This window comes from Rhodamnia argentea, chromosome 9 (assembly GCF_020921035.1).
Source record: "Rhodamnia argentea isolate NSW1041297 chromosome 9, ASM2092103v1, whole genome shotgun sequence".
In the NCBI taxonomy this organism is placed as follows: Eukaryota; Viridiplantae; Streptophyta; class Magnoliopsida; order Myrtales; family Myrtaceae; genus Rhodamnia; species Rhodamnia argentea.
The window spans coordinates 20,659,236-20,671,906 of record NC_063158.1 but is presented as its reverse complement, the minus strand read 5'-3'; the positions used below and the strand labels follow the sequence as shown (position 1 = coordinate 20,671,906).

The window sequence follows — 12,671 nt, the reverse complement described above, 5'->3', positions numbered from 1 at the left end:
GCCTCCAAGGTAAGATTTCAGTATCTCAAATTCGAAACCAGCACGAATTATTGGTTTCGACCCATTATATTTTATAACACTTTACAATCACGTCAATAGATTTTCCTAGTGATATGATTACGGTAAAATGACATGAACCCCACCATTAACTTCATCCTTTTCTCCTTTTTGGGTCTCCATCTACTTTAAGATTATAATTTTTCTTTCTGATTATATCATATCATATTATATTATACAAGTCACATTGTGTATGCTAAGTGCCATATGCAGGTTGCGAAACCTCACTCCCCACCTTCCTTTTTCCAAATGAGAAGAGTGGCCACTGGATCAATCTACTTCAAGATTGTCATTAACATGCCATGAAATGAAGATTCTTGCTTTCTTAGGGTAAAATCCACATAATTCCTTAAGAAATCCTCAACTTTAGGTCAAGTTTCAAATCTACCTTGAATTTTTTTTTTTTTTTGGTCTTAGAAAACTCTCAAACTTTAGGTCCAATCCCAAAATTGCCCTAAACTTTTTTTTGTCTCAGAAAAAATCTCAAATTTTAAGTCCAATCTCAAATCTGGCCGCACTTTTTTTGTCCCAAAGAAAAATTATGCATTTGTACTCCGATATCAAATTTGCCCCCACTAGCCCTCTATCTGAAAATCGCCGTTAGTTGTTCCTAATTTTCATAACCTAGAATGGTTTCATTTTGGAGAATTTCAACAATTTTTATTGGGACGAATTTATTATCCACGTGAAAATGCCACGTCGGTCTATACCTATCACCCCATTATTTTGCTGATGTGGATTTTGTTATTGAAGTGAAAATGTCACATCAAGTTAGGACTGGACCACATGGTAGATTTGAGAATAGATTGGAAGTTAGTGCTTTTTTTTTTTTCAAACAGAACAAAATTTGGGGCAAATTTGACACTGTACCAAAGTTCAAGATTTTTTCTGAAATTAAAAAAAAAGTTTGAGGCAGATTTAAAATTGGACCTAAAATTTAAGGTATTTTTTTTAGACAAAAAAAAAAAAGTTCGGGACAGAGTCAGAACTGAGAATAAAGTTAGGGTTTTCTTTAAGGAATCTGGCCGGACAAAAACAAGGTGGTCAACTATTTTTATGCCACTATCCGAAAGAGAAGGACATGCCATTAAACCCCACAACTCTTCCACAACGCACGACCATTTTATGGTGTTCGATGATTTGACTTTGCTTCCAATGAAGCTTAGGTAGTCTCTAACGATGAAGCAGGATGGTCCTTGACAGTCCCACAAATTAAACGCATGTTCTGTGCCCATAAACTCCTAAGGAATTTGTATGCCGTCCGCTCGAGGGAAGATACTCGTCTAGAGTCGGTTTAAAGACTAAATCAATCACATTTTGCGATGTAAAACTGTTGAGTAGGTCCCTCCCAATTGGAGTGGCCAATGCAATGATGTGTATGTGCAATATGTGTGCTAGGAGTGTAAAAGGAAAAAGAAAAAAAAAGGAGGACAGGAAATCACGAGAGATCGTGAGACGAAGCAAAGTGATCTTCTCACATCGCTGAGAAAAGAAAGTGATCTTCTCACATCGCTGAGAAAAGAAAGTGATCTTCTCATATAGTCGAGGAAAGAAAGTGATCTTCTCACATCGTCGAGGAAAGAAGATCGAGAGAGATGGGGAGAAAAATCAAAGTGATCTTTCATATCTTACAATTCCAATTGGGATTTCATTTTCTCCTATAAATGGGAGTCCTTCTCGCTGAAAGAGATATGAGAAAAGAGGTACTAGAATATCATAGCGTAGCCGAAGAAACGATCATTCTTCTTCCAAGAGAGGTTCTTTTTTTTTTTAGCGAGTTATCTGTTTTGTGAGAGGTTTAGATCCACAAACTGAAGACAGAGATCCACCTTAGGGTGAAGTTGTATCCCATTATTTACAATAGTGAAGTTTCAAGAGGACTATTGTCTCGTGGTTTTTCCCTTCACCTTGGAAGATTTTCCTCGTTAAAATTCTGGTGTCATTTACTATTCATATTTTCGCTTTCTTCCAAGATTTTATCCTATTTAATTTTCACAGAAATAGTAGTGGGAAATATTCGGGCATTCTCAGTAAATATCTTTCTTTTTTCCAACAGAAACTTCTCCCAAAAGACATCGATTACATAGGATTGATGTTCTAAACTAAACTCGTGTTAGTCTATTTGAAAACTCTCACACCAGAGACCGATAAAAACAGAGGATTGATTTTTTTAAAGGGATAATAATACAACTAGTCTATGAACTTTTAATATTTTAATGTGGTCTCCGAACTTTTAAATTGTTCATAATGGTTCTTGGACTTTTGATACATGTTCATTTTTTTTTTTGTCAAAGGTACATGTTCAATTTAGTCCATAGATTATATGAAAATACTAAATTTTGTCCCTAAACTTGAATCAATGGAAAGACAACATTGAAGATTTTCATATAGTTTAGGGGAAAAATTGAACATGCATAAAAAGTTTATGGACCATATTAAACAAATTGAAAATTCAGGAATCACATTGCACATTGGGTTAAAGTTCATGTATCACATTCTACATTAGATTAAAATTCATAGATCATTTATGTTATTATTTCTATTCTAAACTTTAAATTTTGGAGTTTTTCTCCCCCCAAACAAAAAAAGGATTACACAAAGCGATACAACAATATTGTACTATTCTCAAGTAAAAACTCACTCTTTTCTCAAAAATCTAGAGACTAATATCTACTACATAGGCAATTGTTAATACACTTAGCCCCAGGCATCAATCAATGTACAAGTAAATTAAATTTGACTAAATCATTCAATAGTTATACGTTTCAAATTTAATATTTAAATATTAAGTTAAAGTTTCTATATTTATTTTGTACCCCCAAGTCTTCAACCCAAGATCCGTCCCGAACCACATGAAACAATAGGTTAAGGCATGATAACGATTTTCTGGGCTGGGATTAGGACAAAGGACAATTTGGCGTAGGTTTATCCATTTACAATGCATGCGTCTTCATGCTTGCAACAACGTCAAAAACGTGGGACTAGCCACACTTGCAAAATTGACACTACAGTTGAAAGTTGAAACTTTTTTGTGGACATTCTTGAGCCAAATTGATGCACGCCTTGTACTTTGGTGGTCCTTTTTTCCAAAGTCCCGACTTGAATTTCCCTTTTTTAAGTAATTGAAACCTCATATTGTTCGCAGCCTGACTTTTGGTTCGAACATAATCTGCGTTGAATTTGATTTATACCTACTATCAAAAACGTAATTTAGATGTTTCCTTAAGGTTATTGCTGGAATCGAGATCAATTTCTTTCGAAACTAATGAAGTTTGTTATCAACTACTGCATCCATTGGTTCCATACGACAACTTACATGGCTCATCATTTGTATAGTTTTCGTTAAGTTTACATGTGAGTGATGTTCATACTTGTAACTCTTCAATCAAAGATTTATGTCTCATCTGAAAAAGCCTAAAAAAGGGTGCTGGGAATTTAATAATGAATTTTAAGTATAGACAATTTTAAGTGTTGAAAGTGGAAATAATAAGTTGATTGATAACAACTAAAAATTGATGAATGAATATTACAGTTTTCTTTCCATATATGGACTTATCATTATTTTTGGGGTAAAAGGACATCAGAAGTGCCAAAACTTATATATGACATTTACTATAATACCAAAAAAAAATTTCGAATCACTTAAGTTTCAACTTTTTTTAAAAATAATTACTTAAGTGCCAACTCCGATCTGTCTGATTGGAAATCCAACGTGGTATTTTTTTTATTAATATCTAAGCCGACGTGACTTGACGAAGGTTTAGTCAGCAGACGTGACTTGATGGAGGTTCGATCAGCAATAAAAAAGCTAAAATTTAAAAAAAAAATGAAAAAATAGAGATACAAACTTAATTTGATTAAAAGAAATAAAAAATATAAAAATTCAAAAATAATTTTATACATTCAATATAAAAATAAGCTAAATTAACAACAACAAAAAAGGGGGCGTAGAGAACTAGGCGGCCAAGGCCTACAGGCCCTTGCCCAGATCCGAGCGAGGGTTGCTAGCCCTCGCTTGAGTAAGCAGGTCCCACCAGTGGTGGCCCTCATAGCCTGGTTCTCCACATTTTTTTATTTTTATTTTTTAGCATATTTATAAATTTAAAGTTAAATTTTATTTGTATCATGTTTTTATTTTTAAAAAAAATTAGGTCTTAGCTTAGTTTTAATTTTTTTTTCAGTTTTTAGCTTATTTTTAAATTTACAAGTCCACGTGGAATGCATTTTTTCAAAAATATGCCACATCATATTAAAAATTTAATTATAAATGCCACGTAATCAATTTGCCCAGAATTTTCTCCGATTTGGCACTTAAGTGAACTGGATAAAAGTTATGGTATTAAAATGAGCATCTTACACAAGTTTTGATACTTCTAATGTCACTTTGCCTTATTCTTGGTATGTTTGGGCAACATAATATGTAAGATTGTAGATGCCATTGAATACTTGACTATAAAGTATAAAGTAACCTGCCAATGAGGCATCCAGCCCCTACCCATTGTTCGGACCAAAAGAAAAGATATAATTTCATAAATGGATCTTGAATTTCCTAAATTTTGATCCGATGTTCAATATCTTACTTGAACTTTTAATTTGTCTAATATGATCCTTGAACTTTAACTCAATGTACAATGACTTCCATGAACTTTTAATTTGTTCAATGTGACTCCTCAATTTTTGGTAAACATTTAATTTAATCCATACACTATATGAAAATACTCAATATTAGTATTCCATTAATTCAAACTTAGAGACAAAAATGGACATTTTCATATAATCTATGGATTAAATTGAATATTTACCAAAAGTTCAGGGACGACATTACACAATGAACTAAAGTTGAGGGATGACATTGAACAAATTAAAAATTCGAAATATCATTACACGTTAGGTTAAAGTTAAATGACCATTTGTGTCATTATAAAAAGAAAGTTCATAAAGGTAACCACTTACTTAGTTATCCCAGTAAGTGGTTTCTTGACTTGATTGGTTTTTTTTTTTAAGTTAAAAAGACCATATTTTCCTACATTCCCTGATTAAAAGATTTTTCCAAGAAATTTTACAGCTTACACCTAGGTAACCAACTTGAAAAAAAATAAAAATAAAAATCTCTCTTTCTCTCTCTCTCTCTCTCTCTGTACGTAGTCACGCTCCTCCAAACTGCTCTCTGTTGAGGTCACCAGACTCGCCACGTCTGATCGAGCTACACTCTATCTCAATTAATAAGTGTGCTAAGGCCTTATGACACATTCCTAAAGGGGCAGTGGTCCAATCCTACTTAGGAACATGGAAGCAATCGATTGTCCTGCACGTCTTTTCTTCTAATACAAATTTCTGCAGCATTTTCCCCCAAGTTTTCCAGATACATGAGCTGAAACTTATTATATCTTCGCAATAATAAAAAAATATTCAGAAATTTTTCAAAAAATGCAAAAGTTGTCCCTAGCCGCACATAGAAAGGCCAATGCTGAGTAGACCGTTCTCGCTAGCAATTTTCGGCTAAAATTAGTCGAAATGATTAAATTGGTAAATTGTCAAAAGAGTTAGAGCTAAATTTGAATAATTTAAAGTCTTCGAACTGAATTGGTACAAATGCAGTAAATTTAAGACTTTTTTGATAATTTTCTCGTCATGAATTGTAGGCGAAACCTTGTGTGGCATGTTAATTTAAGAAGAAACACGACCGATACAAGTTTTTAACCAACCAACGTGAAGCACTACCGAAAAGCAAACAATAAACACGTAAAAAAAACACGGTTAATTCAAACAGTATAGCAAAAAAGAAAAAAAAAATTTAACTTTGCAATGACTCCATTGCAAGACTTGGACACATCATCAGTTTCTTCTGGACAACGGCAGTTTTGGAAGGGACTTACTAGCCCTCTCTTTCTTCTACTGGAGGACGGCCGCTTCGGAGGACGCTTTCCACTCTGTCGTAGACGACTAGGATAGTTATAAATACCCGGTCATCGTCTTTCTCATACCGTTGCCTATTGGGAGGAACAACAGAAAATTGAGGGAAGAAACAATGAAGCGCCACCATTTTTCATTTCTTCTGTTCATTATTCACCTTCCCATTCTCGCTTTCTGCTCAGAACGCAAGGTATATCTTCCTTGTTTCATGGCCAAGATTGTATTTTTTTTTTTTTGTCCGATTTTGTTTCTTTTCCTTGGTATTCTCATTGTTGTGTCGCATGTGCCAGGTTTACATAGTCTATCTCGGACAGCACGACGGAAGCCAATCAAAGAATGAGATAGAAGACTACCATCTCTCGCACTTGTCATCGATCAAAGCCATTGATGTCGAAGGAGCGAGGTCTTCTCTTCTTTACAGCTACAAGAACAGCTTCAATGGCTACGCTGCTGTTCTTACTCCCGATGAGGCCTCCAGGCTATCCGGTAGGTACTCTAATTGCGGAGATTTGTTCTTCCTCTCTCTCTCTCTCTCTCTCTCTCTCTCTCTCTCTCTCTCTCTCTCTTAATCTCTTGAATTTCGAGTGGTTTCGGCCTTCTGAGTGTCGTAGAGGTGATTGGTCGGGCTTGCCACTTCGATGGCATTAGACTTCCTAAGGGCGATGATTTGTGGTTGGACAGAGCTCGACGAGGTGGTATCGGTGATCCGAAGCGACCCGAGGAAGTATTCTATGCACACCACAAGGTCATGGGAATTCTTGGGATTGGAAGGGGAGAAAGGATCATGGAACTCCAATAAGATGAGTGGAGGCCTATTGCAGAAGGCCAAATATGGAAGGGGAGTCACTGTTGGGATTTTGGATAGCGGTAAGCGTCCACAAAACACAAGCAAGAATTTCTTTTTTTTAAAAATTTTTGTGCCCTTATCTTGACGTGTTGTGTATTCTCTCCACTACTGTTTCTCACGTGATTCCAGCTCTTATCTGCTTTGTAGCCTTGTGGGAGATTCTATCACTAGGGTTTTTTTGTTGTGCTTTTCTTGGGGCGCTACTCATTGATGGACGGCATGATTGCGTGGACATAAAGGTGATTGATTGGTGCTTTTGTTACCCCTTTGGGGTCATCAGGTGTGTGGCCAGAATCGAAGAGCTTCAGCGATAGGGGAATGAGGCCCGTTCCAAAATCATGGAGAGGAATCTGCCAAACTGGACAAGAGTTTGATTCGTCCCATTGCAACAGGTACTCAGTCTGAGGTTTATGTTTTCTAGATTGGGAGTTTCTATGCGGTTCAAATTCAAACTCAATTATCGCGTAGCGAATCACGACGTGCGTAACTTTTGGCTAGTAACTTAGTAGGTGTCCTTTCACGTTGATTCGTTTCCTAGCAAGCCATTGCCGATATCAATCTCGCTGGAACGATGAAATTGCGAGTGCTTGATAGTTGATGGTAGTTTTTGGGCATGTTTGTTTGAATTTCAAGTGTACTACAATGAGGAGAAGAATTTTGACATGGCGAGACCAAACACGGTAAGTTCTAGAGGTAGTCTATCTCGTGGGTTAATTCAGAAAGGAATAAAAAGTTAAATACACATGCTACTTAACTTTTCTTTTTTTAACACAGCTTGCGTCCATCACCATTGATTTGGATAATTGATCGATTTTGTAAATTATAAGCACCCAATTAATGGCAATACAGATAGGACGTGAAAATAGAGATTAAAGAATATATAAACTGTACAGTATACGAATGCATTCACAAGACCTAATTACTATAAAACAGTACATGGGATATTGATGATTATAAGTATAGTATAGTTGCCCATAACTTTACAAAAATAGAATCCCAATTTAGAGAAAGTTTGGTGAGATTCTTTACCATTGCCGGCAGATTTATAGCTATCCCAAGATTTGATTTCAAGTTCAAAAAGCATAAACCCTAATTTTGTTTCTAAAAACTAATAGGTGAAGACTTTTAGAACCTGCCAAGAAAACGAACGCTTAACTTTGTGCTGGAATCCCGGATTTTATTGTTTGACCATCTACTTTCTAGGCCTCGAATTTGAATTTATTTCTTTCGGCCCTTCTTTTATTCTGTATTCCACTGTCAATTGCTTGACTTCTTCGAAAACGACATAGGGTTCCAGCTGAAACCATTTCTGTACAAGGCTTTTCACTGTGTGCGCCCCCTAAACCATGTCGTTTTGCAAAATTTTACATCGGATTGGTGAAGATAGCGCGTCGGGACTTAATGATGGCTATAACTTCGGTTTGTCTAGTTGGAAACATGCAAGAAACAATGTGACAAAACAGAGTAAATTATTTTGGTTTGGCCCTTTTCCTATTGCCATCTTGTGACCGTCCCTCATCTGGCGGGTTTCCCATGCATTGTGAATAATTTTCACGACCAATCTTTTCCAGGATATTGTTATATGTGATGAAGAGGAACAGAGTGACTTTATGATGTTATTGATTTGCATTATTACATCAGATTACTTCTTGCTAAAAAATTACTAAGTTTACTAAGGCCGATTTACTAAATTATGCGACAAATTATCATTAGGAGATGAATGTAGCTTACTTTTTTTTTTCTCATTTTGCAGTGTACCACATCATGTAGTAAACCAATTTTATAGATTGGTATTGAAGTGCGTAGTATTTGTTCGTGTAAAAAGCTACCAAAATCCTCAAAATATGCACCCTTGTGACAAGTTTATCTTTAAAAAAAAATTTCCTATGAAAACTTGTACCTTTATGACACATTTGCCCTCCGTCAAGATTCCGTCAATGAGCATAGTTAAAAATATGCCTACATAGATGCCGGAAGGAAAACAACTATTGACATGGTATCCATGTTAGGGGTGAGCAAAAAGGACCACCCGGACCGGGACCGCTCGGACGGGACTGGGACCGATGGTCCGGTTCCCGATTTTAGGGGGATGCGGTCCGGTTCCCGGTTCCTAAAATTGGAACCGGTGACCGAGCGATCTAGTTCTCGGTCCCAGGGCCCAGGATCGAACCGGACAGCCGGACAGGACCGGTCCTTTTTTTATTTTTTTAAAAAAACAAACCTAACGTTTACTTGTTGTTTAGGTTTAGGTCATTTAGAGTTCGATCTGGAGCTGCCAATTGAAGAGGGCCTTGACTCCGCCGAGCTCGTAGTACACCGACCCTTGTTTCCTCGACCTTGAGCTCGACCACGTCTTCTATCAAAGTGTGCATAGACTTTTCGGAACCGTGAACTGGAAACCCTTAGAACCGCCCTCGAACCGGACCGGACCAACGGTCCAGTCCGATTCCCGGTTCCGAGGGTGGCCGATCCGATCCACGGTTCCGAAAAGAGGGAACTGGGACCACCAATCCGGTTCCCGGTTTTGTATGGGAATCAGACCGGACCAAGAACTGCTTACCCTTGATCCATGTGGTTTAAATGAAATAAAAACAACATTGTTTTGACTGAAAATTCAACTAGTGGAACATTGACTGAGGGTAAATGTGTCACATAGATACAAATTTGGGATTCTATATATCATAAGAAAAAGTTTAGGGTAAATGTGTTACAATGGGCATAGTTTGAGGTTTTGATATTAAAAAAAATGGTTAAATATGTCACAATGTGCATAATTTTAATTTTCTTTTGTGGATTTTTTCTCGTGTTTTTTTTTTCATTTGGAAAAGATGTAACCCATGTCTCAAAAGTAATAGTCAAATTGTAATGTAATTGTAGGAAGCTTGTAGGAGCTAGATACTATCTCAAGGGCTATGAGAACTACTACGGTCCTCTTAACACCACACTGGACTACCGATCACCGCGCGACAAAGACGGCCACGGGACTCACACGGCATCCACCGTCGGAGGCAGGAGGGTGGCTAACGTCTCCGCCCTCGGCGGCGTCGCCCGCGGCACCGCATTCGGCGGCGCGCCACTCGTCCACCTGGCCATCTATAAAGCCTGCTGGGCGATTCCCGGTGTATCTAAAGTGCAAGGCAACACGTGCTTCGAGGAGGACATGTTGGCCGCCATGGACGATGCCATCGGGGACGGTGTTGACGTAATAAGCATCTCCATTGGCACCGTTCGGCCCATGCCATACGCCCAAGACGGCATAGCCCTAGGGGCATTTCACGCGGCCAAAAGCAACATCGTGGTGGCTTGCTCCGCGGGGAACAACGGGCCTGCTCCGGGGACCCTATCGAACCTGGCTCCATGGATCATCACCATCGGTGCCAGCACCGTCGACCGGACTTTTGTCGCGCCCGTAGAGCTCGGAAACGGGATGTTGATTGAGGTGCAAATCAAATCACTTCGCATGTTTGATAAATCTATATATGGTACTCAATATTCGCTAAAAGCTCATTTACACAGGGACAATCGGTCACTCCATACAGTTCCAACAAGATGTATCCTCTAATTTATGCTGGAGATGCATTAGCCCCAAATGTATCCAAGGGCGACTCAGGGTGATTAATTCTTTTATTTTTAGATAAACTTCTGATTGATTCTACTTAAAATTTGAACTAGTTGCTAATTAATCTTGCTATTTGGGTAATCTTTGCAGTCAATGCCTCCCAAATTCTCTTAATCCGAAGAAGGTAAGAGGGAAGATAGTGTTGTGCATCAGAGGAAATGGGACGAGAGTTGGCAAAGGCATGGAGGTGAAGAGAGCTGGTGGTGCCGGTTTCATATTGGGTAACGGCCCGGCCAATGGAGCTGAGCTGACGTGCGACTCCCACGTTCTTCCGGCGACTGCTGTGACTCATTACGATGCCGCTCGGATTTATGACTACATCCGATCTACCGATAGCCCGACGGTGAGAATAGCACCAGCAAGAACTGCACTGTACACTAAGCCTGCTCCCGTCATGGCTGCCTTCACGAGCCGAGGCCCGAATATCATCGACCCCAATATTCTCAAGGTATGATTTCCCAGCATTGTTTTCCCCCTTCGCAACAAGGAAGAAGCTATGGAAAAGTCACAGTGACGTTACTAATTGCATTACTAATTTTTTGTGCCCCTCCTGCTCAGCCTGATATCACGGCCCCAGGAGTGAATATACTGGCGGCATGGAGCGAGGCAGATTCGCCGACGAAGTTGGAAAGTGATCCTCGGATCGTGGAGTACAACTTTGAATCTGGGACTTCGATGGCATGCCCTCATGTGGCCGCCACGGCCGCCCTCCTCAGAGCCATTCATAAAAAATGGAGCACTGCAGCTATAAGATCGGCCCTTATGACTACAGGTAAAGTATCTCAAGATGTCATTGTTAAGGTACAATTAGGGCTGCCAATTCGTGTCCCAATCTGCTCTTTACCTTATTAGTGCTACCTAATTCTTTGAAGTCTCCCATGTTGCAGCTTTTCAATCGGACAACATGGGCAAGCCAATAACCGATGCAGCAGGCGCTCTTGCAACTCCCTTTGCATTGGGAGCCGGCCACCTGATGCCGCAGAGAGCGGCCGACCCCGGCCTCGTGTACGACGCATCGTACTCAGACTACGCTGCATATCTATGTAGCCTCGGGATCAACGACCCGAGCTTCCAGTGCCCGAACGAGCAGATCGTTTCGAGCAATCTAAATTATCCATCTCTCCAAATCAGTAGACTCAATGGGACATTCACAGTGACGAGAACTGTCACAAATGTAGGCGGAAAACACAACAGTTGTTATTTCTCACATGTCAAACCGCCGACGGGTTTCTTGGTGACGATTCGACCGAGCTTGTTGGTCTTCGATCACGTCGGCCAGAAGCGAAGCTTCACCATTACAGTCAAAGTGAGAGATAACATGGTGAAGAGGATTATTGGAGATGAATATGCCTTCGGATGGTATGGATGGAATGATGGGATTCACAACGTGAATAGTCCCATGGCAATATCTTTGGCATAGGCTTTCTTTTCATTAAAAGATGAAGAAGATAAAATTGGGCACATTTCTTTTATGCTTGCAATTGATCTCTTATTTCACTTAATGGAGAACTCAGAAATGTAGAGACAAGAAAAACTAGGAAATTCGACAATTTGAGTGGTTTTAGGAAAACTTAGATGGTCGCAAATCTTGATGGGTAAAGCCATAATATTTTCGAATGAGACTTGGAAAAGAGATTATAACCTTTTTTTTATAAATAGTATTCTAACATGAAAACGGTCTTTGATAATATGATCCTATCTCATTACACCTATTCGCAATTTACGGTATCGGGAGTATAAGCATCTGCTAATGCCGGCAGATATATTGAACTTCTTTCTCGAGTCCTACTTAGGGTAAAGGATCTGAAGATGATAGCCGGAATGAGAGCAGGACAGGAAACTCCACCTCTAGTCACTAAGCATTAAGTGAGAGCGCTAAAGGAATGCATTGATATTTATGACTTGTGGCCAGGTCAAAGCTTGAATCATCCGAGGTCGTGTGTTTTTCTACTCAAAGATCGCTTCCCTGGGCATGAAAAAGTTATGTATGGACGAGTTTCACATGTGGAAGACGGAATCCGAAGCACTGTGCTTTGGTAATCCCCTCTTCAAACTAGAAAAGTGTAGGGCTAAATACCATTTCCTCGAATATAAGGTTGACGACAAACTACACTTTTACATGAGGAATTCATCCAGCATGGAATGTGTGCCCAAACTCATAAGGCCTCAAGGCCTTTTTAAGCTTGATTCGGCCCGTGAAAATTCTAATTAGGGAAAGTCCATTAATCAAAAAAG

At 39.0% G+C, this 12,671-nt stretch overlaps 1 protein-coding gene across 1 annotated transcript; it reads left to right on the top strand.

Moving 5' to 3' along the window:
- Nucleotides 1–5,955: 5,955 nt before the first annotated feature.
- Nucleotides 5,956–11,969, top strand: LOC115753028 (subtilisin-like protease SBT5.6). The gene is made up of 9 exons (XM_030691498.2): nucleotides 5,956–6,160; nucleotides 6,261–6,456; nucleotides 6,652–6,837; nucleotides 7,098–7,209; nucleotides 9,695–10,256; nucleotides 10,334–10,428; nucleotides 10,527–10,884; nucleotides 10,995–11,208; nucleotides 11,324–11,969. The coding sequence occupies exons 1-9, from the start codon at nucleotides 6,086–6,088 to the stop codon at nucleotides 11,854–11,856; spliced, it is 2,331 nt and encodes a 776-aa protein (XP_030547358.2). The 5' UTR covers nucleotides 5,956–6,085; the 3' UTR covers nucleotides 11,857–11,969.
- The last annotated feature ends 702 nt before the right edge of the window (nucleotides 11,970–12,671 follow it).

Excerpts from the sequence above, each read along its gene's own strand:
- LOC115753028 (XM_030691498.2), top strand. The coding sequence starts at position 6,086 with ATGAAGCGCCACCATTTTTCATTTCTTCTGTTCATTATTCACCTTCCC. Across the intron at positions 6,161-6,260 it reads CTTTCTGCTCAGAACGCAAG|GTTTACATAGTCTATCTCGG; the intron begins GTATATCTTCCT and ends CGCATGTGCCAG. Across the intron at positions 10,429-10,526 it reads GTATCCAAGGGCGACTCAGG|TCAATGCCTCCCAAATTCTC; the intron begins GTGATTAATTCT and ends TAATCTTTGCAG.